Source organism: Brachypodium distachyon, chromosome 3, assembly GCF_000005505.3.
Source record: "Brachypodium distachyon strain Bd21 chromosome 3, Brachypodium_distachyon_v3.0, whole genome shotgun sequence".
NCBI lineage: Eukaryota > Viridiplantae > Streptophyta > Magnoliopsida > Poales > Poaceae > Brachypodium > Brachypodium distachyon.
In genome coordinates, this window is record NC_016133.3 from 14613170 (window position 1) to 14640700 (window position 27531).

At 43.2% G+C, this 27531-nt stretch overlaps 4 protein-coding genes and 1 long non-coding RNA gene across 8 annotated transcripts; 2 read left to right on the plus strand and 3 right to left on the minus strand.

Annotated features, from left to right (window-relative positions):
* The first annotated feature begins 7276 nt into the window (after positions 1 to 7276).
* Positions 7277 to 11409, plus strand: LOC100835743 (protein LSD1). 4 transcript variants are annotated; one of them, XR_002965579.1, is made up of 7 exons: positions 7277 to 7437; positions 8101 to 8295; positions 8691 to 8804; positions 9087 to 9200; positions 9692 to 9801; positions 9972 to 10136; positions 10944 to 11409. XR_002965579.1 is itself a non-coding variant. In XM_003573412.4 (6 exons), exons 2-6 carry the CDS (start codon positions 8229 to 8231, stop codon positions 10005 to 10007), a joined length of 441 nt encoding a protein of 146 aa, XP_003573460.1. In that variant the 5' UTR covers positions 7277 to 7437; positions 8101 to 8228; the 3' UTR covers positions 10008 to 10264. The 4 variants fall into 4 exon arrangements, 3 of the variants coding, with proteins under 3 accessions (XP_003573460.1, XP_024318071.1, XP_010234376.1); XM_003573412.4 differs by lacking the exon at positions 10944 to 11409 and having other exon boundaries at positions 9972 to 10264; XM_010236074.3 differs by lacking the exon at positions 10944 to 11409 and having other exon boundaries at positions 7308 to 7437; positions 8114 to 8295; positions 9972 to 10264.
* Positions 11410 to 11575: 166 nt separating this feature from the next.
* LOC100836568 (tobamovirus multiplication protein 2A) lies at positions 11576 to 15007 on the minus strand. Its single transcript, XM_003573415.4, has 6 exons — positions 14335 to 15007; positions 13739 to 13838; positions 13272 to 13352; positions 13087 to 13191; positions 12060 to 12257; positions 11576 to 11968 (listed from the first exon to the last, which is right to left on the minus strand). The coding sequence occupies exons 1-6, from the start codon at positions 14598 to 14600 to the stop codon at positions 11882 to 11884; spliced, it is 837 nt and encodes a 278-aa protein (XP_003573463.1). The 5' UTR covers positions 14601 to 15007; the 3' UTR covers positions 11576 to 11881.
* A 459-nt stretch (positions 15008 to 15466) lies between these two features.
* Positions 15467 to 18084, minus strand: LOC100836880 (transcription factor MAMYB). Its single transcript, XM_003573416.4, has 2 exons — positions 16972 to 18084; positions 15467 to 15810 (listed from the first exon to the last, which is right to left on the minus strand). Exon 1 carries the CDS (start codon positions 17983 to 17985, stop codon positions 17017 to 17019), a length of 969 nt encoding a protein of 322 aa, XP_003573464.1. The 5' UTR covers positions 17986 to 18084; the 3' UTR covers positions 15467 to 15810; positions 16972 to 17016.
* Positions 18085 to 20483: 2399 nt separating this feature from the next.
* On the minus strand, positions 20484 to 26976 carry LOC106866304. The gene is made up of 3 exons (XR_001406591.2): positions 26547 to 26976; positions 25982 to 26045; positions 20484 to 21179 (listed from the first exon to the last, which is right to left on the minus strand). It is a non-coding gene; the product is annotated as an uncharacterized LOC106866304 (long non-coding RNA).
* On the plus strand, positions 20891 to 25366 carry LOC100821719 (probable LRR receptor-like serine/threonine-protein kinase At3g47570). Its single transcript, XM_010236075.3, has 3 exons — positions 20891 to 21029; positions 21883 to 24742; positions 24825 to 25366. Exons 2-3 carry the CDS (start codon positions 21901 to 21903, stop codon positions 25187 to 25189), a joined length of 3207 nt encoding a protein of 1068 aa, XP_010234377.1. The 5' UTR covers positions 20891 to 21029; positions 21883 to 21900; the 3' UTR covers positions 25190 to 25366.
* Positions 26977 to 27531: the final 555 nt, after the last annotated feature.

Consider the following 27531-nt stretch of genomic DNA (forward strand, 5'->3'; position numbering starts at 1 on the left):
AACTCCGCCACCTCTCCTGCCGCCACCATCGCCGCCGCCGTTTGCCGATCAGATTCAATCCCAGCCGTGTTCTGCAGATCCGCGAGTACGATCTCGCCAGAAGGCTTCGGGTGGGTAGCCCCCTCACCGGGGACCCCTTGTTCACCCCCACCAATTGCCGATGCCATAGATCGCGGATAGAGAGAAAGATGTGAATCGCCGGGATCAAAGACAGCCGAAGAACCGATCTTGAAAGTTTGTGCCAAATCCAGAACCCTACCCCCCAATTTAAAGGGGGACGGCTGGATCTCTGGAACGCGTGCGTCGGGGGCGATCCGGACTCCAGGAACCGCCTTCGGGCGAACATGGAATCCCCCAGGACTCATAGCCGGATCAGAGACGTGCTCCATCCAATCCTCCATAGCCAACGAACGTCAATCTAGGGAAATCGCCGCCAGGTCACCTTGACGCCGCCAAACCCTAACCGAAAACCTTTCGATCTCACACGAGCTGAACTAACCTCGTAGGTTTTGAAGCATGAGTTGATAATCCATTAATCCAGCGAGGAAGAAGAACCGGCGAGGCAAAGACCGGAAGGATAGTTCTCAGCGATCTTTATTCCGCATGATGCCTCCTTTACAAACTAATTATCAGCGTTACGGTATGGTTTTTCTAGGAGCGAAATTGTATGGTTTCTAGCCAAAGCCGCTCCATCTACTCGGCCCGTCAACACGAGCCTCCGATGGGCTTCAGCCATAACACTTTGGGCCTTGTGCAGATAGGCCTATACACTGGGCTTTGCAAACTTAAGCCCAAAATGCCCTCGTAGCCCCGTTCCATCCTCCAAGTGGATTCGCACCAGGCTTTGCGAAGATCCACGCAGATGCCGATGGTGGGCTGTATTGGATCTTGGTGCTGGAGCACGGCATATCCAGAGCCAAAGCATCCACTCAAAAAAAAAAAAAAAAACCCTCCAGAGCCAAAGCATCTTCCTATCCTATATTCTCGAAAGAAAAGAAAAAACAGCCATGGCATCTTCCCAGAAAAAGTGGAAAATTCGAGCATCTTTGGTGACGATTCGGTTCTCTGTCCGAGCGAGCACAGATGCACGTATACGTACGCGCATCTGCCTGTCGATTTCCGTGTCGTGTACCGAGAGAGAGCTTTGTCAGTACGCGAGCCAATAGGCAATAGGCCTCCTCCTCCTTTTCCGGATTTATCCATGCCCCCATTTGCAGCCATTTTGGACATCCAATCATCGATAATGGTCCCTGATTCTTCGTCCGGAAAAAGGCATCCATCACGTGTAGTCTGTCTTAACGATGCGTCGTCTGATGCATGAAACGAAGTCGATCTGAAGATCCCGTTTTTGGGTTGAGACTTGACACAGTGTATTTTTCTGAATGATGTTCAGTTCAATTTAAGCCCAGCAGCCGATTAATAACAGAGCCCGTTTCAGAATCAAATGGGTAGCGCCGGCCGCGGCGATCGGCGGCCACACGCCGTGGATCGTGTGGCTGTGCGTCGTCGCCAGGCGCGCGGCTGGAGGTTGTGATTGAGGCCGGCCAGTGGGCAGTGGCCCTCAGCTCCTCTGCTCTGGATTCTGGAGTCGATCTGAATCACTCTCTCTCTAGCTCTCGCTCTCAAACTGAGCAAGATGCACAATAATGCACCTACTGCTCTGCAGCTCCAATGGCAGCTGCTTCTTTTGCGTGTGTGGTCCATAATCCATACCATATAACATATATATGCCCATTCATTGTCAAGTACTTCTCCATTTCATAATTTTTGCCGAACTATTACATGTACGTAGATGTTTTTTAGAAATGGTGGGACTATTTCTAAGTCGTCCGATATTTACGAAATGAGGCTTAAATATTAGTCGACGTCTTAGAACCGTTGTACTAAGATCTGATTGTCATCCATATTCTCTCATCTCTCATTTGCTGTCGTTGAATCAAGATCCAATGGCTAACATGTCGATTGATCTCTAACTAAAAAACAGACGACCGCTCACTAGCAAAACCGTTTTAGAAATAGATATATCCATTTTTGGACAAATTTGAGACAAGAATTATGAAACGGAGAGAGTAGCAACACACAGTACATTTTTTTTATACGTAAGGACACACTTAATTAGCTGGGAGCGGAGTAGCAACATACAGTACATGGCTGCTAGCTGCATCGTCTCGTCTCGTCACACTCCATCCATCTCTATTACATCTTCAGTCATCAACGGATGAAACAGAGTACTGAGTACTCCTAGTACTTAATAAGACCGGATGATCGAGAAAGAAGTACACTGAAAAGGGGTTAAAGGCAGGCGAGACAAGGCCGGCTTCTGTGCTTGCCCTCTCAGGTATGGCACCACGTACATTGGAATTTTGGAACTGTTCCATACATAAGAATCTCTCTCACACACACACATATGTTCTTTTCATTAAACAGGACCAAATTTATTTATTTTTCTTTTCACATGTTCCTAAGGCGACACATCGACTTTCGATCCGGACACGAGAGTGTATATACTGTTAATCGATACTATATCGATAAAGCAGAAAGCTTAATTTTGTTCTTCCTCCATGCCCTGTCCTTTCTATAGTATTATTGTACTACTCCCTTTACAGATTTATTATGAACTGCTGGTAATTTTCGCGTAAGAGTGACAACACGATCGACGGGGAGAGTGATATGATCGATGTAAACACGAGTTTTAGCTGCATGCGAATTCATGGCCCTGTCCTGATCAACTTCGTCATCGATCCCAGGCGGCCGACCTGTGGCTAGCTGCCTGCAGCCTGCGTTCTAAATTGACCGCTGGATATTTCTCGCCGCAGCAAATCTCGAGTTAGTGGTCCAGATTAAGCAAATCTAGATCTCGTGTTTATCCACTCAGGAAACAGGAATTCATCTGCACTCAGCCCCCGTGTGCGCCTGATTTTGACGCCACGGATACATCCGAGTTTTCCCGCCATTAGGTACAGATTAAATAATAATAAATAATTATTATAATTATTTAATAATAATAATAATAATAATAATAGTAATAGTAGTAGTAGTTGATTCCTTGATTGTACATTTTGATCTACTCACTTCTTTCCTTAACATATCTAGTGGCGGCTACAAGAGAGAATCGACACTTTGTTGTAGTAGGCCCGGATTGCCAGGTTTTACCACTCTCCTGCTCAATTGTAGTCAAAATCTAAGTTTGGTTCTGGGTCGAAAGGAACAGTAGCTACATGTTTACCATATGCAAGAAACTTGTCTAACGCCTTCTTCAGAATACACGACGCATGCTATGGCTTTGACGAGAATCGGAATAGCTGAGTGAGCGATCATGTCTTGACTCGAGGAACAACATGTAAGATGGAGGGTGGAGGGGAATGGAGTGTTCTGATTCAGAATGATTGGGTGTAAAAGGCACATATGAGGTGAATCGGTTTGAAAGTGAAAGTCACCAAAAAGCGACGAAATGCTCTTGAAGCCATTTGACTTGAGTGAGACACGGGAGAATGCAATTTCGTGCGTGTAGAGGTGAAATCCGTAGACCTACAAAAGAACACAATATTTCTATAAGTTCTTAAAACTTTTATGGATTTCTCCCCCGCTCCAAACTCGTCGCCAGCCATCATGTGTCAAGCGATAGACAGTGAAAACATTGATTGAGTTCAAACATTTCCTCTTAAATTAAGAATGGGGTACTAGATAGGTGTGAAGGTTATCCGGCACCATGATTGAATGGTGGTCTCTCCCTCGTCTCCGTCTCGACCGCATGGTAAGTAACAACAGCCGTAGTGCAAGTTGGCGTTGACAATGACCCAGTTACTTGGGAGCACCCCAAAGGCTCACAACAACATCTAATGTGCTAGTTTGGTTTGGATTGTTGGCATTGCTTTTACCATTTAGATTAATAATACGTGCATCCAAATAGGATCTCACATATATATCCCGTTTCTAGACTGGTCTTTAAATTTTCTAGTCAATTTTTGAACAATTTCTTTATAGTACTTAGTTAATTAAGCGGGGGCTTGCTTGCATTCTCAATTATATGATCAGACCGTGGCATCATACTATTGTATATCACACCTCGATGAAATTGGTTAAGTTTCTCAATCGCAAGATCGATCCAGAACGAACATGTCATCTCGGTCATGACTTCAATCCTACGTAGGATTAGGATCAAAATGACTCGGCAGGATCGCAGAATCGTACTATGCTAAAATGCTTATCTTTGACAATGACAAGAAGTGGCTGCCTTTTTGAGCGCATTTCTAGACTAGAATTACTGTTTTTGTGTGTGAATTGTGAAACTGTGGGCTGCCCTTTTTTTTTCGGAAAGAAGCTGTGGGCTAGCTAGCTGGTTAGGGAGTGGGAAAGTATCCCTTATTGGGTGGGTTGGCTGCCTTATCTATTATCCACTGTGGAAAGTGGTTAGCTAGGGCATGTCAATCTGGCCACCCCTCCCTACTTCTACACTACTGCCAATTATGGCTAAATTGCTTTCAATCTTCACATGACTGGGGGCACATAGTCAATATGCATATAGTACTCCAGTAGATTTCACAATCCACACCCTTGATTACTAAAATAGGATTGTTGGTTGGTTTATATAGTACAAATAAAACATACGAAAATAGCTTCCAACAAATTTATTTATGCACATTAGAATGGCATCGACACTTGATTAACACGTATATATGTGGAACCCATCCACAAATTATTCGGTTCATTTCGCTCTCTTTTTCCTTGGGTGTATGCTGAGGATAAGATTAAGATTTCGCGATGGAGAAATGGTGCATGATAAGCAGCAAAGGAGAATTTGTTTGTATGTGGGGGTCCAAAGAGAAGAGATCGTGGGGATCTACCAATGGGGACGTGCCCATTGGCAGCCACTCGTCCATTATTATTTTGTTTCAGATACTACAGCAACAAATGGACACAGGGAGCGCTTGTCCACCTCTACCCTGCAGCATACGTCAACTTGCTCCCAAGTCCCAACCACACTGCTCAACCAAAACCTTGGCTGGGTTTGCCTCCTCTTTGTTTTTGTTTTCTACCTAGTGCTTGTTTGCAATATATGTCGAATCTAATTAACTCGTTAAATGAAGAACACTGAAGACTGACTATAAGAAAATATTGGTCCCTCAGAATGAGGATCAATCATTGTCACATGTCTAAGTCAAGATTATGATCACCGGACGGTATTTTTTTTCCTTCAGTTACTGTCCGGCGACCGCGCCCCCCCACCCTTCTGTTTAATTATTATTTTTACTTAAAGCCACGATGAACAATGACGAACCGATGATCCTCCGTTTGCCTTTAGGGGTACTACATAATTATCTTCAAAATAAAATTGGATTCAAAATTCGATCAAAATCCAAAACATAGGTTAAGTTCGAATGCAACACTGGTAATATGTAAGTGCTGTATATGAAAACAAATCAAGGGTCAGGTACATATGTTTCCCAAGTCCCAACTAGCTAATCAACATTATTATGACACATGCATTAGCTATACCATATGTCATGGTGTGATGTACTTACTCCGTTCCATAATTTTTGTCTTAAATTTATTCAAAAATAGATGTATCTATGTCTAAAAAGTGTTTAGATACATGTAATATTTTGACAGGAATTATGAAAAATACGCAGTACTGCCAAGGACATCTTTGCACACAGTCGAGCATCACTCCTTACTGTGTGACAGCATCTATGGCCTCAGAGTTTTGCGTACGAGCCTCGTGACTTGTCTGCTGCGCACGTGGCGTTTCCTCAGCCACTATTTTCAACTAAATCTCAAACGTGAAGTACTGCAGCATTGGCGTCTAACCACACTGGCTGGTGGGCCCACACTTTTTTATCTTTGTGCTCACTTGTAACGAACTTTGTTTTTTCTTTGGGGTGACCACCAACTTGAGGTATTTATGCGTGTGACGTGGCAAAATAACAATGTGTACAGGCCGGGAGGAATTGTATCATCTTTGGCGTACCTTAATGCATGTACTGTCGGTGTATTCATGTAAACAACAATAGACAATTTTCTTGTGTTAAATTTTAACGGCCTTTTGATTTGCAGAATTTTCAGAACGCAGGAACAAGAAATACACCGCACTAAAGTGGCATGTCATCTTGAATAGAACATGACCGAATGGATTTTTGTTTGTTCATGTGAAAAAAATAGAAATACCATGAAAAACATGATTAGAGTGGATGGAAGTTTTTCTATGAAAACTAGTGCAAATGAATCCTATGGGGGAAAAAAATTCCTATGATTTATAGACCTACGAATCAAACGATTCACATGTAGGTAAAAATTCCTAAACAGATTAGAATCCCCCAATTTTTCTTTTGGAAATCTTTTGAATCAAAGAGGAACTATGATTGTTTACATCTGTTTGTAAGCTTACTCCACTTTGATGGATTCTCTTTTGGCCCATCTTTTCTCTTGTCATGTCAAAACTTGGAAAACCATGGGCGGAACACATGACGAATTAGATTGGTGTCGTTCTCATGTTGGTTGATACTATTTGGGGGAAATGATTGCATCACGTATGACTAGGATATATGTAACAGGGGAGTTCAAATTGGGGACTACTTCTAAGCCATACAAACACGGCAATTAATATTTCAAAGATCTTGAAGTAGCTCATGGTTACTTGATGGATTGACACTAATCCGTCTTTATCACCTTTCTTGCTTTCAAAGCTTGCAGTTTGGCATTTATTTTGTAGATAAGGGGAGATTTATCTCTTTGCCGTATCACATCACGATGGTGTCACCGAAAGTAAAGTGTTTCTCTGAGAACTTGATTTATGCACATAGCATGATTTATTTTTTAAGGTTCACCCACACCCGTCGTATAATTGGTTTGCATTGGTTAAATGTTTGCAATTTCTATTACAACAGATTTTATTTCTTCAAATTTATAGTACTTCCTCCATCCAACAAAAGATGTCTTAAGTTTGTCAAAATTTGGATGTATCTAGACATGACTTAGTGTATAGATGCATTCAAATTTAATCAAAGTTGAGACATCTTTGTTGGACAGAGGAATACATATTAAAATTTAATCCTAAATTTAGGAAGGTGGAATTTTGCCAAAATCTATTATTTTGGGTGGCTGTTCGTCTAAAAAATTGTCTACTAGAAATGGAATATGATGATAACTTAGGAAAAAAAAATTAAGGCACAGAACTTTCTTTTATTTGCAAGGAAGAAAGTCTCTGTAAGCCGTGAAAAGCTTTTGGGTACCTTTTTGGCCATCTATCATAATCTCTCCTTTTTCCCTGCTCCCCTATATATTTGTCAACCTCTGCTCCCACACTGTGTGAGGGAGAAAGGATAGAGATAGAAAGAGAGAGGGGGGAGAGGGAGAAAGCAAGATATGCACTAACTAATGAAACTGTTCTTATGCATCCAGAAGTTCATCATAGGATTGAGTCCTAATCATTGTTGCTAGGTGCTGCTTCTCCTCTCAATCTTTCTTAACTCCCCCTGTCTTCTGTATGTGTGCTATTCAATAGTGATATCTGAATCTTTGATTGCACTTGAGTTTTCTTTGCCTTGCTCTGGTATTGTGGATGATTCCTGGCATGTTTTCGGTTGGAGATGAAAGTATTTGTTTGTTCCTTTGAGCCAATAGATTAGCTGCCACTTCAACATCCTCCTACCTTATCCTGGACATGTTCTTACTCATCTGTTATTAGGCCAACAGTGGCAAATAATCCCGGTGAATGTGGATTGCCAGGGAGATTCCGTTAGCTAGGATCAGTATCCCCGAATTAGCAGAAGTTTAAGTAAGTTTGGCTGGCTATGTGTTAAAATTGTACTATGATCCATTAAAATCGTATTATCCATTACGTACTGGGATTCTGTAGTAGAGATCTTGTTATGGTACCTTGTTTATAGAAATCAAGCATCAGATTTGATGAGTATTATTGTAGCAGACGACTGAAATATTTATAACTGACATGCATGGCAGAAACAATCCTGTGCTGTCTGAAGTGTTCTAAAAGTGTTTGTTGAAAGTGAAGTGATGCTCTAGTAACTGAAACTCTTTGCTTGTTCCTGTAATAGTGAAGTCTTCTCATCAACATCTCCTGCACATTCTGGCTTTCTGCAGGGTTTTCATGTAGGGGAAGGAAAGCTGCTCTTCGTCGATTGCCACCGGAGTCTCTTGAAATCAATTGCCACCGGAGTCTCACGAGAGCAGCAACGACGACGTCTGTTAAGGCAGCCTCCGGGACGGCAATGCCGGTTCCCCTTGCCCCTTATCCAACTCCACCTGCACCGTTCACACCACCCACTCCCAATGCAGGTATGGTCTCCCTGGGCACTGCCAAGAAAGCCAGCTTTGCAACTCTTCCCTTGATGCTTTTTTTTAGAAGTCATTTCATGTTTCTTGTCTTGGGCAACCAGAAAATGCTTTAGTATTTGCCAAAAGTATCAGACACTCAATCTTTAACAAGATGAATATGGCATAAAGTTCAGGCTTCTTCATGATTTTTTTACTAGAAATAAAGCTCAGATGGTTTCTTCTGTTTATTTTATTTTCTCTCTGAAGATCTGATAGAACAGATTAGGCTCAAGATATGCTCAGTTGAGTTACAGACGTTTGTCTGCTGTTGCAATGCATCTCTGAAACGAAGCTGCTAGTAATCAGTATGTGAGATCCAGACACTGAGCTCAAGTGGCGTGGTTGTGCAATTTCAGGGGCTCAAAGCCAGCTTGTCTGCTCCGGGTGCCGGAATCTGCTCATGTACCCTGCCGGCGCGACGTCGGTATGCTGCGCAGTTTGCAGTACCGTGACCGCTGTGCCGGCTCCCGGTATGCATATGAATCAAACTCATTTTGCCCCTCGAGGATTTGTAAGTAATGTGGCAGCCGAACATCGAGTTCCATCTATATGCAAGACTAGTATAGCAGACAGAAAAATGTTCTTTTCTGCGGCTTGCTTCCTTTCTAAGTACAGAAATGCAGTTGCAGATTACACAGTAGCGTAGACAGATCAAAGGGTTTAAATACTTCTCCCTTGAACCAATTCAAAGGGCTTTCCGCTAGCTGGCAATTGTCCTGAAGTTCAGTTTTCATCTGGATTTGTTGGTGCAGGGACGGAGATGGCGCAGTTAGTTTGCGGAGGATGCCACACTCTCCTAATGTACATACGTGGCGCGACAAGTGTGCAATGTTCTTGTTGCCACACTGTGAACCTGGCCATGGAAGGTACACCAACCAAAGCTTATTATTTTCTTTCATTTCTCCTCTTTCTTGGTTGCAAACGGTATATTCGGTGTGTTCTGTTTCCCTTCTTGAAACGATGTTTGGTTTTTATTCCTGCATGTAAAATCCTACTTCTGAAGAGAATATTTTCTGAGGTTAGAAAAGCTCTAGCAATCAGTCAATAACCGTTAGCATCATCGAATTGGCTTATCCCGAAGTCGCACTCATCAAAATTGGACTGTAGGATGTATGTGTTTGTTTTGATTTAGAAAAACAAAAGCCTGACAAGGATATCCTGGATCTACCAAAGTTTGACGAATATCTCCTAGAGTTACCATAAGATGATAACATGTCAGAGAATTACGGAAACCGTTCACGGACACAAAGATACTCACCATCAATCATTTACTACTGACTTACTCATAAAACTCAGAAGGATGAGTGTTCATCTAATCTCAAACACTCTGAATGAAAGATGTGTCTCGTCACCGCAGCGAATCAGGTTGCGCATGTAAACTGCGGGAACTGCCGAATGCTGCTCATGTACCAGTACGGCGCAAGGTCTGTTAAATGTGCGGTCTGCAGTTTTGTGACATCAGTTGGGGTAAGTATTCATCACTTTTTGTTTAGTATCATTTCCTATTTTTGCCATGAAAATTTTATTTGGATTTACATCATCCAACTGTCATTGTTGTTGCTGTTGTACCGCAAACCTGAATTTCATTTAATGCCAGCCAGACCTGAAGAGAGTTATTATTGCTTGTCCTTTTTCAGGCAACACCTGGTGCAGACCAGAAGTCCAGCAACTGAAACACATGCAAGACTATAATGAAGGATGCTTTGAGTGCACATGTATAGAGTTCTTCCCTGAAGCAATCTCCATTTCTTCCCTTCCTTCATTGGAACTGGCGGGCCTGCGGAATAAAACAAGAGTTTTTGGTAATACCTAGTGTGCTCGAAAATTCGTCGAATCATCTGTATAACTGGATCGATCATCATCGTCAGAAACATACATAAACCCTACCATGCTTATGTTCAAATGTAGTAGCTTCTTTCCCTTGTTTTGATTTTTCTCTGTAGTAACTCCATTCGCTCCACGTTTTGCGCTCCCCTTACCGAAAGGGAACTACACCGAATCATACATTGACAGCAAGATTTGCTGGAACATGGAAAAACATAATAATCCAAGATGCAGCAGCAAATCAGATCAGATGGGAGGTGAATGATGGGCATGGAGCAGTGGTGGTGTTGCTTGCTAGGACACAGGATTGGGTGAGTGCTGGGCGCCATCGTCATGACCTGGCCCCTTGAAGTCATGTGCTGCTGCATCTGGGTGAGCCCTTCAATCAGGCTGACAAGGATTGTCAAACCTGTGATGGCTCCATTGATCACAGGTCCAAATTATTGGCAGAGAAAGCCAGCAAAAAATGTTCCAGATAAACACAATGATGAAGAGAAGAGGACCCATTGATGCCTTTTGCTGGTGCTGAGTCGGGTCAGTGTGGTGCAGGAGTGCTGGTGCCAGTTCAGAAACGGACTTAACAGCACTGCAGATCCTGTCGGATTGGTGCCTAAATCTGAAAGTGTTTTGAGCTACGTTAAGTGCACCTAGCAAAAACCCTGCAATTGCAATTCGACACCAATCATACAAAGCACTTATCATTAATTAATATTTTGATAGTACTATATACTCTTCGCCCTTGACAACGATTCATTTTTTCCGGCTCGGCAACGACGTGATCTCAGCCCTATATCGGCCGAGATCGATGGCGATGCCGGATGCACCAGATGGCGCACTGGACGGAGGGGCTGGCCGTGACCACAGAGGCGGCCAGGAGGAACATGCCCCCCCATACTAGGAGCCAGTTGGCCTTGATGCTCTTGTCTCCAGCCTGGGAGTAGATGAGCAGGCATACAGCGGCGGCGAGGCAGGTCACCGGGACAACGCAGACCAAGGTGAAGCACTCCTGCCAGACGACCTGATCGCCGCGAGCAAGGCAGCGACAACCGCGATGACCGGCATGCTCGCCCTGAGGACTGGTGGCGCCCTCAGGATTCTCCAGATCCACCATGGTCGCAGGGTATATGATATATGCAATGCAATGCAGAGCTATATGAAGACATTGTTCCAGATTGTATAACAGGAAACTCTGCTTTGTACTATACTTCCCTATCAACTACTGGTAGTCAGAAGAGGAAATCTTATGGGCAATGCGGATCATATCCTGCAATAACAAGATTGCCTAACGGGGAAAGCTGGACCTTCCTAATTCCAAATAAGAGAACCCGATCTACCAAATTTAGAGGTTCCATAAATAAGGAACTCTTCAAGATATGTAAACCTGATAGGACTATCCGTGTTCCGTGAGATGCAAACCTGATCAAGATGATAGTTCCATATAAGCTTTTATGCGAAGCATGTAAACAACAAAATATACGTTACAAAGCAGAACTATAATACAGTTATTGCAAGGCTGAAGGACGCAGCATGTACTCCTGTTGATAAAGACATCTATCTACGTAAATGAAGAAACCGGGGTGGGCGGATGCAAGGGATCGCCACATCCTACACAAACTTGAAAACGCCAGATCAACCAGCCACCCGTTACATGGGAGCGGACGTTATTGCACAGCTGGATGTGAATTCAAAACCAGTGCTGACTTGTATCGACCACAGCCAGGCCTCAGAGGATTGTGCATCGGCTTCTTTGTTCTGCGGGAGATATCGTGGCCTGTTGGAACCGGTTCGGATCAAAGGTATCCACCCCGTACTGCCACGACAAAAGGTACCAGTTAAGACTTAAGAAGAACAAAAGGAGATGTGCACTAAAGGAGTAGCGATAAGGATCAGCAGTTGTATACCTTGTCTCTCATTCTTTGGCTCCATGCATCGTTCCGGATTGGACGGTAGTCAAGGTTGGGCACCCTAGGATCAGCAGCAGCTTGCTTATTCACCAATGGCTGACGGACTCCAGACCTCGCGCCAATATACTCGTCATCACTGTCATAATCATCTTGAATGCCTGACTGCACTATGAGCGCTACAGTGAACAACAATGCCTGCAAATACGGTGTTAGTTAAGAATCATCGGCAACTAGCATTACTGATCTGGAGCATGAATCTGAAATCCAAATACAAATAAAAATTGTAGGGTATTTTTTGCAGTGTCTATGCTACACAAAGTGTGAAGTGCTGAGGTATGGTATGATGAAATTCACATGAACAAAAGATACGCACATTGAGTAAAGAAAATATCAACAGCTGCAACCGCTTTCACAAAAATGCATCATATGTGTAAATACTATGAGGCATTGGTAAGACTTGATGTCTTGCAATTTATTGCATATGTGTTGATTTCCTGTGTGATACTAGTTACCAAACCTAGACTTCAGTCAGCACCAGAACCTTTTTTTTTTGCTAGGACTCTTGCAGTTGCTAGAACAAAACATACTAAAAGAAATGGAACTTAATCTGGAAAATTAGAACTATAAATTTTATGTCAGAAGAGTAGCCTATAATGAAAATGACTTGCATTGAAAGAAGAAAAATGTAACAAACAGAAGCAACCGAGAAGAGGATAAGAAAGCAAGAGAGTCATTGATAGCATTGTTATCTAAACAACAGTAGTATAAGCATATCCCTACTTAATCTTTCATAAGCTGTGTAGATTTGTAACAATAACAAAAATTAATTATAGGAACAGTAGCATGGTCGTATAAGTTTCTAATTCCACTAGTGTTAAAATAATAGTTGCCTTTATTTGGACCAGTTTTAATAAGTAGCTTAATGCCATTTACTTTTTTATCAATAGATAAATCCAGGTTGATTCACATATGCTTTTATCAAATTATATGCAAGAGTTATACGGTAAAGTTGTTCCATTTTTACCTCAAACACAACAGAACCAAGTGCAACCCATTTTGCAATTCTCCAATTTTCTTTCAGGAAACTGTAGATCATGTCAAAGTTGCCAGTCTTATCAACTGGAATTACCTGCATAACAACAATCATTAAATTCTAAGTTCCAAGAGAAAGAATCATGCTCAACAAAACAAGAGACAAGGCGTACTCACATTTTTCCAGTCATGGTCGAAGAAAATGAAGCATCCTGCAGCAAGCTCTACTAGTATGAACAAAATGATGAGGAATGAATACTTTTCTGAATGTCAAGAAAATCATAACATGAAAGTATAGGTAAATAAGGTAGGGTATGATGTGTAATAGCCACCTAAAACAATCACACCATGCAATAACAGACATTTAAAACTGCATGTGAAACGTTTCATGTTCATACTATTTAGCTCCAATTAAATTTGGTCACATATCTGTTGGTCTGCAACAGTAGTCCTACATTTGATTACATGTTCGATTTCCCTTGGGATAATCATTCCTATATGAAAATTTTATGGTTGATACCTTACTGCACGGTGAATGGGTATAAAACTGTTTGATAGTTGATATTAATAGGAACATGCACCAGAGCAACTAAAAAGAATCTCTAGATGGTATGTTCATAACAATGTAATCTAGTATTGGATACAGTGGATAAGCAGCATCCGCTCCTCGTTGAAGCACCAGCACAACCGAAAATGGAGGTAATAAAGAGTATGACGCCAATGCCAATAAACGCAAAAATAAACCTGCAACGAATATGAACAATAGGTGAAAAAAGTTGCAAAAGAAGATCCACAGAGCTTTGCATGAGCACTTGTGTTAGCCTTCTACTTATGACAATTCAATGTGAGGCCGATAGGACAATTCTTCCATCTAATGTTGTCTAAAAACAACTTGTCACAATTCAAATTCTCGATAGGGTAAGGAGATAAAACAGTAGCTAAAAAAACCACTGGCAGTAAATACAGAAACAAAGATCTGTATCCAGGTACAGTGCACCCATTGCATCGTGTTTTCCGCAATTAAGTCACTGAATTATAAGCTTTTTGACTAGTAGTACTAAACAAGTGACTAGATATAAGTAATTAAGGAAACATGTAAATGAGTTTTCATTGTATTTTTCACAGGAGCGCTAGCAGCGCTGTGTCCCCTACAGATCACAATTCACATCAGGTGCCAAGACCACATCAAGAATCCCAGCTTTACCGACACAAGGAAAAGATCAAGAGACGACGCACGCACCATGCGCTGGAGAGCCTCTCCACGGTCCCATTATCAGACAGGGACGCATCGAGAAGGAGCAGCATCGGCCGCCCCAGCCGCACCAGGTCGCCGCCGCTAGGGGCCACGGCCGCAGGCGGCGCCGGAGACGGAGGCAGCGGCGGCGAGAGCACCTGGAGCCAGAGCACGAGCAGGTACGCGCCGTAGCCGGCCATGGCCAGCCCGACCACCATGACCACGAAGTTGAGCAGCTTGAGGACGCACTCGAAGAAGCCCCTGCACGCCATGGCCGGATTCCTTGATTGATTGATGTGACACCCGGGGCAGAGAGAGAGAGACCGTCGCCGGGCCTCACGCAGAGATTGCGACGGCGCCGGGCGTCGGTTCCGGGCAGGACAGGGGCGGCGCGGAAAGGGGGCGCCTTTGACCGATCGAGGAAGAGGAGAAGGAGGCGCTCCTCGATGGATTCGGGGAGCGGGAGGACTCTGGATGGAAGCGAATCGAGGCGGGCAGAAGGGGATCGGGATATGCGGCGGATTGGGGGATTGGAATGTTGGCCCGTGCTCGTGCACCTGCGATTCGGTAATGAATTCCGGGGAAGAAGAAGTGGGCTGCCGTCCGTGCGTTTTCTTTCTCTCTGGTTCTCTCGTGTGGAAGTCGAACTGAACTGAACTGTTACCGCTGGTTTATTACAAAAAGTCAGCTTTAAATGAGCTCTGGCTTGTGGTTTTCTGAACACAGAAAGCTGGAGTTCTTTTCTTACTGTAAAAAAAACAGGTTATGTTATTTTCTCGATGATGAAAGATGAATAATTACCGTAACATCAAGAGTAAACAATTGGTTGCTGCACATAAAACCGTTCAAAAGTCCACTTCTGTCCCTCTACCAAAATCCACCGTTTAGCTCGGCTGATGACGTGATCAATTCGCACTGAATTATAGTAATCGACACGTCTCATGTCTCCAGACTTAAGCTGCGACACGGTAGCATCTGACGAGACACAGCTTGGATTCTAGTGGCTTTGATCCATCTAAGCAAAGCATCTGTCACTGCAGATGGGACCCACGCGATTAGTCTCCGCTAGTGGTATCTTCTTATCCTCTTTGGAAGCATGCAGTCAGTGACGACCTGTTCCTCTCGTCGTCGGTTTAGGTTTGAAGAACTACTAGACTTCTTTTCAGTTGGATTACAAACGGCAGGTCTCAGGCCGTCACTGACTGAATATGCTAGTATTTTGGAGCTTGACATACACCAAACAAGGGTATGCTAGTATTTCTTTTCGGAATGACTGTTTTCATGTATCTAGTAAGTGTCTTTACTGTTCCAACGATTTTTCTGACATTTAAAGGTAACAATAAAAGTACTGATATGGTGTTTACTTCTGTGGCCTCCTACACCCAGCGTCCCTGTGATTCAGTGGGTGAAATGGTGTTCCGCTTCTCATTACACTACAGAAAGAGAGATGCTCATAGTGACTTGCTGCATCGAGTCCGGTACCTGAAATACATTTTGAATGATCTTACAGTGTGTTCATTGATATCAATTGATCATGGGGTAAAATGAAACAGACACCAGAATTATTCAGAATCTGCTACTTGCTAAATACCGTATATACGGAGTAACATATCTATGCAAACGTGGCAGTGTAGAGATCATAGTGATGACAACAAGTTTGGCAATTTGGCATAAAGGGAATAAGAAAAACACAATGTTCTTCCCTCTTGTGCAAAAACATAGTAGTCCGTATCACATTACCAGTTTGCATATCCACATTAGCTCTCATTTTTATTCCCATTTCATTTTGGTATGTGGCTTAACGATGTTTAATCAAAAAGAATAAAAACATGCAATTAGTTCACATACAGACCAAAATACAAATTACTACTCCCTCCGATCCATAATAGCGTCGGGGATGTATTTGGGTCCTAGAGAACAAAGAAGACAGGAAACATACAAGTCTACTGCATGTATTTAAATGATTCATCAAGAAAAGGGGAACAAGCATCATCTATTTCATCCGCACATAAATGATGACGTATTTTGTCTAACTGCCATATTGGTGTCAGCAATTAGCTAATTTTACAAATAAGCTCGTGTCCAACATTCCTTCCTGAAGGACAATGTATAGTATAAACAAAACATGGGAAAATAAGAAATTTGCTCTTTTCGCTGTAACTATAACATACAAAATTGCTCATGATCCTAGTAAAAATGAGTGGCAGGTATTGAAAGCATATCATGAGGCGTCAATGTCATCTGGCACAACAACCCAACAAATGTTCAACAGCACTAGTAAATATGACAACTCACTATGATCAACTCAAACTATTGTACTACCATTATTTTCCATTGCTTAATTCGACAACATTTATGCTTCACCAAATGTGGACGACACTAATGTTCCATGAATGAAATTAAAATTGACAGTCAACACACATTATACTTGTCCCACTTGTAGCTTCTAAATGATAGGAACAAGCTCTTCAGTTTCACCTCAAGCACATACCAAAATATGACACTGATTTCAAGGTGCTTGCTCACAACAACAACAACAAACATGCTGATAAAAAAACATAGAGCTATAATCAAGTATCAACATGTAAAGATCTAAGATAATACTATAACTGCTGTCAAAATGCAGTTCAGAAAGGGTTGTACCAGTCTAAATCTCCATGAATTGCAGGTAAGCAAGGCATGTTCCAGCTATTGTGCTATATCAGACGACGTCTTGCTGCTCCGGAAGTCGCGCTTGAGCTCAGTGACCCTCTTCATGCACCCGGCCTTCGTCTTCCCAGGCACCGCCGCAGCCACCTTCTCCCACCTCATTGCGGTGTCCTTGGGGAACTCCTTGAGTGCATTCAGTAGAGCCCGGTCGTCACCAGCGCTCCACCCACCGTCCCCACCACCATCGCCTCCTCCAGCACTGCCACCTTCGTCAGCTTCGGCCGCCTCGGCCCTCGGGTCCAGCGGCTTGCGCTTGCGCAGGAACTGCTCGAACGAGCCCCCGGCTGCTGCTGCCGCGGCGCCGCCCGACTTAGCCGCACGGATGACGCTCTCCGGCGTGCGCCGCCCGCCGAACACCGCGGCGATCTTCTCCCAGCGCTGGGGCTCCCCGGCCGGGTGCTTCACCATCTGCCGCCGGAGAAGCTCCATTTCCTGATCGGTCCACTCGCCGACGTCCTCCTCCTTCTCACCTCCGCCCACAGCACCGGTGGACCCACCCGTCGCCTCCTTCCGCGGCGGACGCTGCTGGACGGGAGGATCGATCGGATCTGACGGCTTTGCGGGCGCCGGGGTCGTGTTCTGGCGGCGACCGCGGCGGGTGGCGGGCGTAGGGTCCGGGGAGGGCTCCTCGGCCGGTTCCTGCTCCGGGAGGGGGCTGCCGCGGCCGACGGAGATGTCGCCGCCGGTGGCGGAGGAGGGCGCGAAGGGGGCTAGCAGGAGGGAGGCGGCGATCCATATGAGGATGGAAGAGAAGACCTGGTAGGCCGCGTCGAGGGAGTAGGCGGCGGCGAGGAGGAGCACGGCCGCCGCGGCGCAGGCGGCGGTGTGGGGGAGGGAGCGGGACGCGTGGTCCGCTGTGGCGGGGGAAGAGTTGGCGTTAGGGGCGGCGCGGGAGTGGATGACGCGCGCGCGCGGCTGGGAGTCCCACTCGTCGTCGATGAACTCCATGGCTGCCGCCGCCGGCGAGGTCGGAGGAGCCCGCCTAAGCGAGATGCGGAGCAGCAGGACTGTAAACGGGCCAGACCACAAAAGGGGGCCTGTTGCCGATTCTGGTTGGTTTCTCTCTCAAACATGGCAATCAACATTCAGAAACTGGTAAAAATTGTCAAAATACAATGGATGTTGTGAAAATAAGTTCTCAACATTCAGAAACTGGCAAACTTTGTCCAAATTCAAAGGATTTTGTGGAACAAAAAACTTTCACATTTGATAGCACATCTTTTGTATTCCTCCGTTACATAATAAGTGCCGAAATATTACATGTATCTAGACGTATTTTAGTATATAGATACGTCCATATTTAAACAAATTTTGAGTCACTTAATATGAGATGGAGAGAGTATTGGTTTTTCATGAAGATATAGCGGTCAAAAGAATTTGATCCATTCCGAGGAGTTTGAATTGTTGCCGGTGTAAAAGTCCAACCCGTTTGGGCCTCCACGTCGGTTGTCCTTGTTGTTTGATACTCCCTCCATTCCGTAAAACAGTTCATATAGTATTTCTTTTTCTATCTATTCTCTTATGTAGCTTATTTCCCATTAATTCCCGTTCTCAATCAATAATTGCCCGCATTCATTTACTCCTAAATCAACATGGTTGGCCAAACACTAGAAACTTAACTAGAGCTCATATTGGTTGAAGTACACATATTTATAGTTGTTTTATGGAATGAAATGAGTAGCAATTTGCATATACTATGTACTCCTTTCGGTTTTTTCATAAGATGTTATAGTTTTGTCCTAAGTTGGATTTCTTAAAGTTCAATCAAGTTTGTATAAAAATGTACTAATATGTACAATACTATGAAATAAATATGAAGTCCATATTACAATCGTAAACCAATCACAAAGTATAAATTACCCTCCGAACTTCAATACCGGTTAGAACACAACTTCAAACCTTTCATACCGTTTAAATTAACCACCACTCCGTCAAAAGATGGTCGCGCATAAGTGGCAGATTTTAAATTACTAAGACAAGTATATATAAGATGATGTAAGCAGGTCATGGGAGTTTAAATATTACTCCTAGCTAGAAACTCTTAAATCGTCACTTTTTGCTCAGATGGATTAGAGAGAAGAGAAGTGATATACTCCGGACTCCTGCAACGCGGACTCCTACAAACTACTCGACGACATGGCATGGCTTGCAGTCAGGTGCCGGCAATTTTTCTTCTGAATTTCTTGTCCCGGCATAGGACTAGCAATAGGACCAAGACAATAAACAATGGGGTCATCCATCAGGTGTGCAAATCTCCGTTTCTTGACTTTTGACTCCAGCGTCATCGATCACACCAGGCTCAAAAGGTCATGGATTCTACTGGGAAAAAGGCCTGCCGGATTCCACATGACCTGTTCTTTGTCTTGCTTGCATCCGGAGTGTAAGCGACAGAACCGGCCAGAGCAAAATTTAGAAAAAATAAGCTTGGATTTAGAAATTGATTTCACACTCAAAAGACATGTTACATCCTCACAAAATTTACGTCCAAGATCAGTTAATTCTATTAAAATGTGTGAGATGGATGTGATTTATTTACAAGATGCAGGATAGTTCCTATAATTATTTTTTAATATTCTTCCGTCCGACAAAGGATGTCTCAACTTTAATTAAATTTAAATGCATCTGTACACTAAGGTCCTGTTTGGTTGGGCTTAAAACTGTTTTTTGACTTTCGGCTTATAAGCCACAAAAGCACCAAATTATGTGTTTTCGGTTTTGACATTTGATTTGATATTGTTAGATGATGGTATAAGCAAAAAGAACAAAGTCAAAAGCAACTATTTAGATGCTTTTGTGGTTTATAAGCCAAAAGTCAAAAAGCAGTTTTAATCCCAACCAAACAGGCTTTAGCCATGTCTAGATACATCCAAATTTTAACAAATTTGAGATATCTTTCGTTGAACTGAGGGGTATTATGTGACTCGGCATCCATGTCCGAGACATCGATTGATAGCGGCCACACAGGTCTTTCTTCTTTTTTTTTTGCAGGGGCGGCACCCAGGTATGGTCGGGAAGTTTGTTAAATGAGGCAAACCATTGTACGAACGGAGCACAATGATTTACAAAGGTGTATCAGAGGAATTAATTAGGTTTGCTGAGAAACAACAAATCTGAAGTTACTTCCGAATTTGTATTTTTGTTTGTTTGTACTGGATGTAGAAGATGGACGGTCAGGTTCATATGCTAAGGAACTGTTAGTCAACCGTGTTGTAGCCAGACCCAAACAGAAAAGGCTTGGATTGTCACTACAGACTTCGAGTAGACAAATTTACTTGCAAGCTTGTGAAAACTTTCAGCGTGTGTGTTCTAGCTGCAGCAAAGCTGGCGACCGGATACGCGGTACACGGAGGTGAATACAAGATGAAGCGCCCGACATCAGGTGCAGCTACCAACCCAACAACTGGACTTCACAAGCCACAACGATGTGGCAACGGAAAGCAACGACGTGGACCGACTTAATTGTGGCTTTCTGGAAAGGGCAATGTCACATTCACAGGCAGAAAGAAACAGCAACAACGCGTGCAAACAGGTTACAATTTACAAGCCTCGCAGCCTCGACGAACTTCCATGAAAAACGGCAGGTACATTCTTCTCGGACTCCACACGAGCCCAAATTTACCTCTGAACGTGTCAATCACTCGTGGCGAAACCATATGGTCCACTGACCGTCGTTCGTCATGCGCCGGCAATTTTTCTTCTGAGTCTCTTGTCCCGGCACAGGACTAGCAATAGGATCAGAACAAACAAATTGGGTCATCCATCAGGTGTGCAAATCTCCGTTTCTTGACTTTTGACTCCAGCGTCATCCATCACCCCAGGCTCAAAAGGTCATGGCTTCTGGTGGGAAAATAGGCTTACTTATTACAGGAGTCCCCGCTTGACCTGTTCTTCGTCTTCCTTGCATCCGGAGTACGCGAGAGAACCGGCCAGAGCAAGGCAGAGCCAGGATACAGAAGCAGTAAAGCTTCCTTTGGTCAGGACTTCAGCTTCAGGTATGTTTAACATTTTTGCGTCCTGCAACAGGGCCAGCTTAATTGTGTGCCGCGTGATCACTACACAATCGCCGGTTGTTTCATCTCATGTTCTTGTTTATGTCGTTTCTCTTCCAACACCATGTGATGCAATCCATCCTGGTTTGTAACCTATATATTGCACAGCAGAAAAAAGGTGCAAGTTATCATTCAATAACTACAATTTGCTGTTTTCTAAGACTATATTGGAGTGAAGTAAAAGGAGATAAATTCAGCCTTTTCTTTTCTTCTGATGCATGTGCCCACTATGCAAATTTTATCTTACACCTAGTTAACTAAAGACATCGATATACAAACTTGCACAGAAATAAGGGAGTACAGCATGTGCTGGAAATAAGAGGAACTGCTTTCATATGCCAAAGTACATCTTCGGAGGAATGCATCATTCATATGCCATGCAGAAATGCCTAGACTGAACACTTGTCGAAAAGTAAAGAGGGTGAGGGATGTGGTCATATAATTCTACATAACAAATTAAGCAACATCGTAACAATTCAATGGTGTGTAATAGCAGGAGGTGCCCAACTGCTCGTACTTGTCTCTTCATTGTCACTAACCATACTTCATATACACAAGTAACAACTATTGGCCAGGGTTTGAAAAGAATTAACAAAACTAATGAAATTGATTGATTACTACAAAAGACCAGCCTTTTCTTATCACAGAAATGGTCTAGTGCATGCACGGAGTATATAATTGTATTGTGTGTAGTGCTACATTGCTACTTGATATAATCTCGTCATGTTGGCTGGCATTTTTCATATTTATTGATTCTTGCATGTTAATTAATTATGTTTATCTGTTTAAATGTCAGGGAATTGCATGCTCCGAAATGTCTCCTGCTCTAAAATTGCTTCTCTTGCCACACCTGCTCCTACTCACATCGACTGCATGTTCTCAGGCATTGCCATTCAGCAATGGGACTGATCTCAATGCCTTGCTAGCGTTCAAGGCAGGTATAAACCGCCATTCAGATGCACTGGCCTCATGGAACACAAGCATTGACTTGTGCAAGTGGCGTGGTGTCATCTGCAGCTACTGGCATAAGCAAAGGGTATCAGCACTGAATCTCTCCTCGGCTGGTCTTATTGGCTATATATCCCCTTCCGTTGGGAACCTCACGTACCTGACAAGTTTAGACCTCAGCTACAATCTACTACACGGTGAAATCCCACAGACAATTGGCCAGTTGACCCAAATGTCATATCTTGACTTATCAAACAATTCGCTCCAAGGTGAAATGCCCTGGACAATCGGCCGGTTATCACAGTTAACATACCTATACCTATCAAACAATTCGCTTCATGGGGAGATCACACATGGCCTGAGGAACTGCACTCGCCTTGTCAGTATCAAACTTGACCTGAACAACCTCAGTCGAGAAATCCCTGATTGGCTTGGAGGCTTGTCAAGGATTGAAACCATATCAATAGGAAAGAACAGCTTCACTGGTAGCATGCCATCATCACTTGGAAACCTTTCATCACTACTTAGATTGTACCTCAATGAGAACCAGCTGAGCGGTCCAATCCCTGAGAGCCTTGGCAGGCTTGGTAACCTTGAATCCCTGGCACTGCAAGTAAACCACCTCTCAGGCAACATCCCGAGAACGCTCTTCAACATTTCTTCACTCGCCCTCATTGGTCTGCAAATGAATGAACTGCAGGGTACACTGCCCTCCAACATGGGCAATGGCCTTCGAAAAATCCGATACCTTATCCTTGCTCTGAACCATTTCACAGGAAGAATTCCAGCTTCAATTGCAAATGCAACCACAATTAAATCCATGGACCTCTCAGGTAACAACCTCACCGGAATCGTGCCTCCAGAGATTGGAACACTCTGCCCAAACTTTCTGATGCTCAATGGAAACCAGCTGCAGGCAAACACTGTTCAGGACTGGGGGTTCATCACTTTGCTGACAAACTGTACAAGCCTTCGTTGGATCACGTTGCAAAACAATAGGTTCAGCGGTGAGCTTCCAAGCTCTATTGCCAACCTATCTCGGGAACTTGTAGCCCTAGATATCAGATATAATGAAATTTCTGGCAAGATACCAGTTGGCATTGGCAGCTTTCCCAAACTATTCAAGCTAGGGCTCTCTAGCAACCAATTTACTGGCCCCATACCAGACAGCATAGGAAGGTTGAAGATGCTCCAGTTCTTGACACTAGAGAATAACTTAATCTCTGAGATGATGCCATCCACACTTGGGAACTTAACACAGTTGCAGCACCTTTCAGTAGATAACAATATGTTGGAGGGACCTATTCCCCCAAACATTGGGAATCTACAACAGCTTGTCAGTGCAACCTTTTCGAACAATGCACTTTCAGGTCCATTACCTGGAGAGATCTTTAGCCTGTCATCCTTGTCATACATTCTGGATTTGTCTAGGAATCATTTTAGTAGTTCTCTTCCATCCCAAGTTAGTGGTCTCACAAAGTTAACATACTTGTACATCCATGGGAACAACTTATCTGGGGTGTTGCCAGCCGGTCTCAGCAATTGTCAGAGCTTGATGGAGCTCCGTTTGGATGGTAACTACTTCAATGGTGTTATTCCTTCGTCTATGAGTAAAATGAGAGGCTTGGTGCTGCTAAACTTGACCAAAAACAGACTCATTGGCGCAATTCCTCAAGAATTAGGACTCATGACTGGCCTACAGGAACTGTATCTTGCACATAATAACTTGTCTGCACATATCCCTGAGACCTTCGAAAACATGAAATCATTGTACCGGCTAGAGGTATCCTTTAACCAACTTGATGGGAAAGTTCCAGAACATGGTGTGTTCACCAATTTAACCGGGTTCATTTTTTACGGGAATGATAACCTTTGTGGTGGTATTCAAGAGTTGCATTTGCCTCCATGTCCAACAAAAACAATGGGACACACTCAAAGGATAACCCAACTCATTCGAAATGTAGTGATCCCAACTGCTATTGTCGTCTTTGTATGCTTCATGATGGCACTAGGTTTGTTCTCATTAAAAAACTTCAAAAATAAATTAACACTGACATCTATTAGAACAGCATTGGTAACTCCTTCCTTGATGGGTGACATGTACCCTCGAGTTTCTTATTCCAAGTTGTACCATGCAACAAATGGCTTCACAACCAACAATTTGGTCGGTACAGGACGATATGGATGTGTTTATAAGGGAAGGATGATGCTCAAGAAGTCAGTGAGTACTGTGGCTGTGAAGGTTTTTGACCTTGAACAATCTGGTTCTTCAGAAAGTTTTGTGGCCGAGTGTAAGGCACTTGGTAAAATTCGCCACCGTAACTTGATTGGTGTCATAACTTGCTGCTCTTGCTCTGACTTTAACCAGAATGACTTCAAAGCAATTGTTCTCGATTTCATGCCTTATGGGGGTCTTGATAAGTGGTTACACCCAGAAATATATGGATCAAATCCAGTCAAAATTCTAACATTAGTGCAAAGATTGAGCATTGCTTCCGACATTGCTGCTGCTCTAGACTATTTGCACAACAACTGCCAGCCAGCGATAGTTCACTGTGACTTCAAGCCCAGTAATATTCTTCTTGGGGAGGACATGGTTGCTCACGTTGGGGACTTTGGCCTTGCTAAGATTCTCACTGATCCAGAAGGCAAGCAATTGATCAATTCAAAGAGTTCGATAGCGGGAACAATTGGATATGTTGCTGCAGGTAGCTCAGTTTTATTTCATATTTATTCAAGTAAATGGGGTGGTTTACTCAGTATATTTTTTATGTTGTTTGTGCACTGCAGAATACGGTGAAGGTTGTCAAATTTCTCCGAGTGGGGATGTCTACAGCTTCGGTATCGTGCTCCTTGAGATGTTTACAGGGAAGGGACCTACACATGGCATGTTTACCGATGGATTGACCTTGCTCGAGTATGCAAAGAAGGCTTATCCAGCACAACTAATGGAAATTATTGACCCCCTTCTGCTATCAGTGGAGAGGATACAGGGAGATCTGAATAGTATCATGTACTCCGTCACAAGACTTGCCCTGGCATGCAGCAGGAAAAGACCAACTGAGAGGTTGTCCATGAGAGATGTTGTAGCTGAGATGCACCGGATAATGGCTCGCTATGCTGCAGAAGCAACTAGTGAGAGTAGTTTTGAGTGATGGAACATAGGTAACTTGTGTTTGAAGAGCATTAGTTTCATAAGATATACTAGCTGCATAACATTGCAAATTATGTTAAGGAGGGACATGTCAGTGTTTATAGAGCATGCCTTGTGCTTGAGCATTGTGGGCAGTACTTTCGAACATTCAATCATCATGTTTCTATTCTTCAGTAAACATTGAAATGACGTTTTTTTTGCATAATTTTTAGAAAAATATTTACTAGCACCTATTAGGGGAAAAATGGAAAAGCATGAGATTTTAAGCTTATTAATTTGGTATTTTTTATCAGATTCACATGTAGCAAAGAGAGATGTAATTCGTTTAGCAACTACATTCATATGAAATTGTCAGATTTACAGATTCAACGGCGACAATATTGGCAATTGCTGGTGGGACACACCCCAACCAGAAATTGCTCTGAACATTATATCTAGACGCTTTTTAAGCATAGATACATCCATATTTGGGAAAATTTGACTATTTGAGTGACTTGATATGGGACGGAGGGAGTATTATTTTTTATCAGATTCACATGTAGCAAAGAGAGATGTAGTTCGTTTAGCAACTACAATGTTAGGTGTCAATAAATCTAAAAGGTAACTATCATAGAGTATGTTGTACCTAAAATATCCTGGACAGTTAAATATAATTAAGTCCACATTTATTATTTTCTTAAAATAAGTACTCAAATATTTCTGCAGATTTTGGAGCACACAAATACATCACAACATCAACCGCAAAAAATTGATGGGTAAAGATGTTTGGATGAAAATAATATACAGCATTCACCTTCATTTCCTAGGCAAACGGCGTGGCTTCAATTATTTCCCTCTTCCAATTTGTATTGCTACCACTGCATACAAGGAGTCAAACAGGACAATATGGTCAAGTCAACCGTAACGTCTTGCCTATTTGTGCCTAAATATTAATATCTCTGCATCACTAACTCATTTACGCTCAAGGATCTATTTAGATTATTTTATATCTCAGCGGGTAAACACAACAAAATACAAAATTAGCAGCAAAGGCTAGTGGTGAAGGCTACCTACAGCATAACTTCACAAGATTATGCTCGTGACCATGCATGCATCAAAGAGCAGATGCGGTATAAGGGCCTCCCTAAAGGCACAGGAAAGCATCTTTGCACTCGAGGTCAATCGACAGTCTGCACAGACCATCAGGCTATCATCAGCCATCCTTGGTGGCTTTTACGGGTTTGTGGTTTACAATGTGAGGAAGAAGGCTGGTAATGATAGCAAGTAGTCAAGTACATTCCGGAGGAGCGGAGATTTCTCAGGTTCACTGGTTTACAATCTGAGAGGCAAAGGGAAGGAGAGGAGGAGGCAGGGCTCACCTTCGTGGGGTCTGGATGCAGCGGGTGGACGGTGCCCCATTTCATCGAACACCTTCCGCGCGTAGCCATTCATCCTCGACTCGCGGCTGCACATTTAGTCGAACAACCGGACGGCGTCGTCGAACAGGGAGGTGGAAGTGGAAGTGGAAGTGTGGAACCACGTACGAGATAGGGTTGAGCAAGCAGGGACGGCAGGAAAAAGTGGTGGCGGGACGGGAGGAGAGGTCGGCATGGCAGCGCGCTCGGGCGTTGGAGGTGAGTGGCTAGGTATAAGCTACTGTAGTGAAAGAAGAAGGCAAGCTCGATCGTCGGAATGGAGCAACAAGAGATGCGGCGAACGATGGCTGTCTGCAAGGTTTGACATAGGGTAGTACAATTGAATTGTCGATACAAATGTGAAGCGCCCGTATGAAACTTGAGCTCTATAAAAGAAATGTGACCATTTTGATTTTAAAAACGTGTACCTTTCATTTTCACATAAAAGCTCACATAATTTCAAGTCTTCTAATTTGGAAAGTTGCACATCGCTCACTAAAGTTACACATACAATTTATAAGACATATAGCTATTAACTTTGTACCGGATAAATTGGAGATTGTTGACATAAAAATGAAGATTCTTAGATCGACTTAAAAAAAGCATCTTCATTTTTAAGATTCTTAGGTCTCTAATATTATAAGATTATCCAACTAGGGGATGGGGCGCGCCTTTGCGCGCCTCCTTGAACGAAACTGGTGGACATGCAGTTGGACGTGGGAAGTTGTTTTGTTGTGTGCTACTATCACAAAATAAAAAATGAAACAGTACTGTTTCGAAGGTCGGAACGTGGGTTGGCAATAAACTGTCTAGTGATTATCATGCGCTCGTACGGTGCACATACAACTCTATAAAAAGTTTTTTGTATTCGAGGTGGTAAAAACAGGCATTTTTAAAAGTTAATTATATATTAAGAAATCAATTTCGAATGCCATTGAATTTAAGGGCA

Coding starts and splice junctions, on each gene's coding strand:
- LOC100835743 (XM_003573412.4), top strand. CDS start 8,229: ATGCCGGTTCCCCTTGCCCCTTATCCAACTCCACCTGCACCGTTCACA. Junction 9,201..9,691: donor TGTGAACCTGGCCATGGAAG/GTACACCAACCA, acceptor TCGTCACCGCAG/CGAATCAGGTTGCGCATGTA. Junction 9,802..9,971: donor GTTTTGTGACATCAGTTGGG/GTAAGTATTCAT, acceptor GTCCTTTTTCAG/GCAACACCTGGTGCAGACCA.
- LOC100836568 (XM_003573415.4), bottom strand. CDS start 14,600: ATGGCGTGCAGGGGCTTCTTCGAGTGCGTCCTCAAGCTGCTCAACTTC. Junction 13,353..13,738: donor GCGGATGCTGCTTATCCACT/GTATCCAATACT, acceptor CATTCAGAAAAG/TATTCATTCCTCATCATTTT. Junction 12,258..13,086: donor TTGGTTCTGTTGTGTTTGAG/GTAAAAATGGAA, acceptor CCGTATTTGCAG/GCATTGTTGTTCACTGTAGC.
- LOC100836880 (XM_003573416.4), bottom strand. CDS start 17,985: ATGGAGTTCATCGACGACGAGTGGGACTCCCAGCCGCGCGCGCGCGTC.
- LOC100821719 (XM_010236075.3), top strand. CDS start 21,901: ATGTCTCCTGCTCTAAAATTGCTTCTCTTGCCACACCTGCTCCTACTC. Junction 24,743..24,824: donor AATTGGATATGTTGCTGCAG/GTAGCTCAGTTT, acceptor TGTGCACTGCAG/AATACGGTGAAGGTTGTCAA.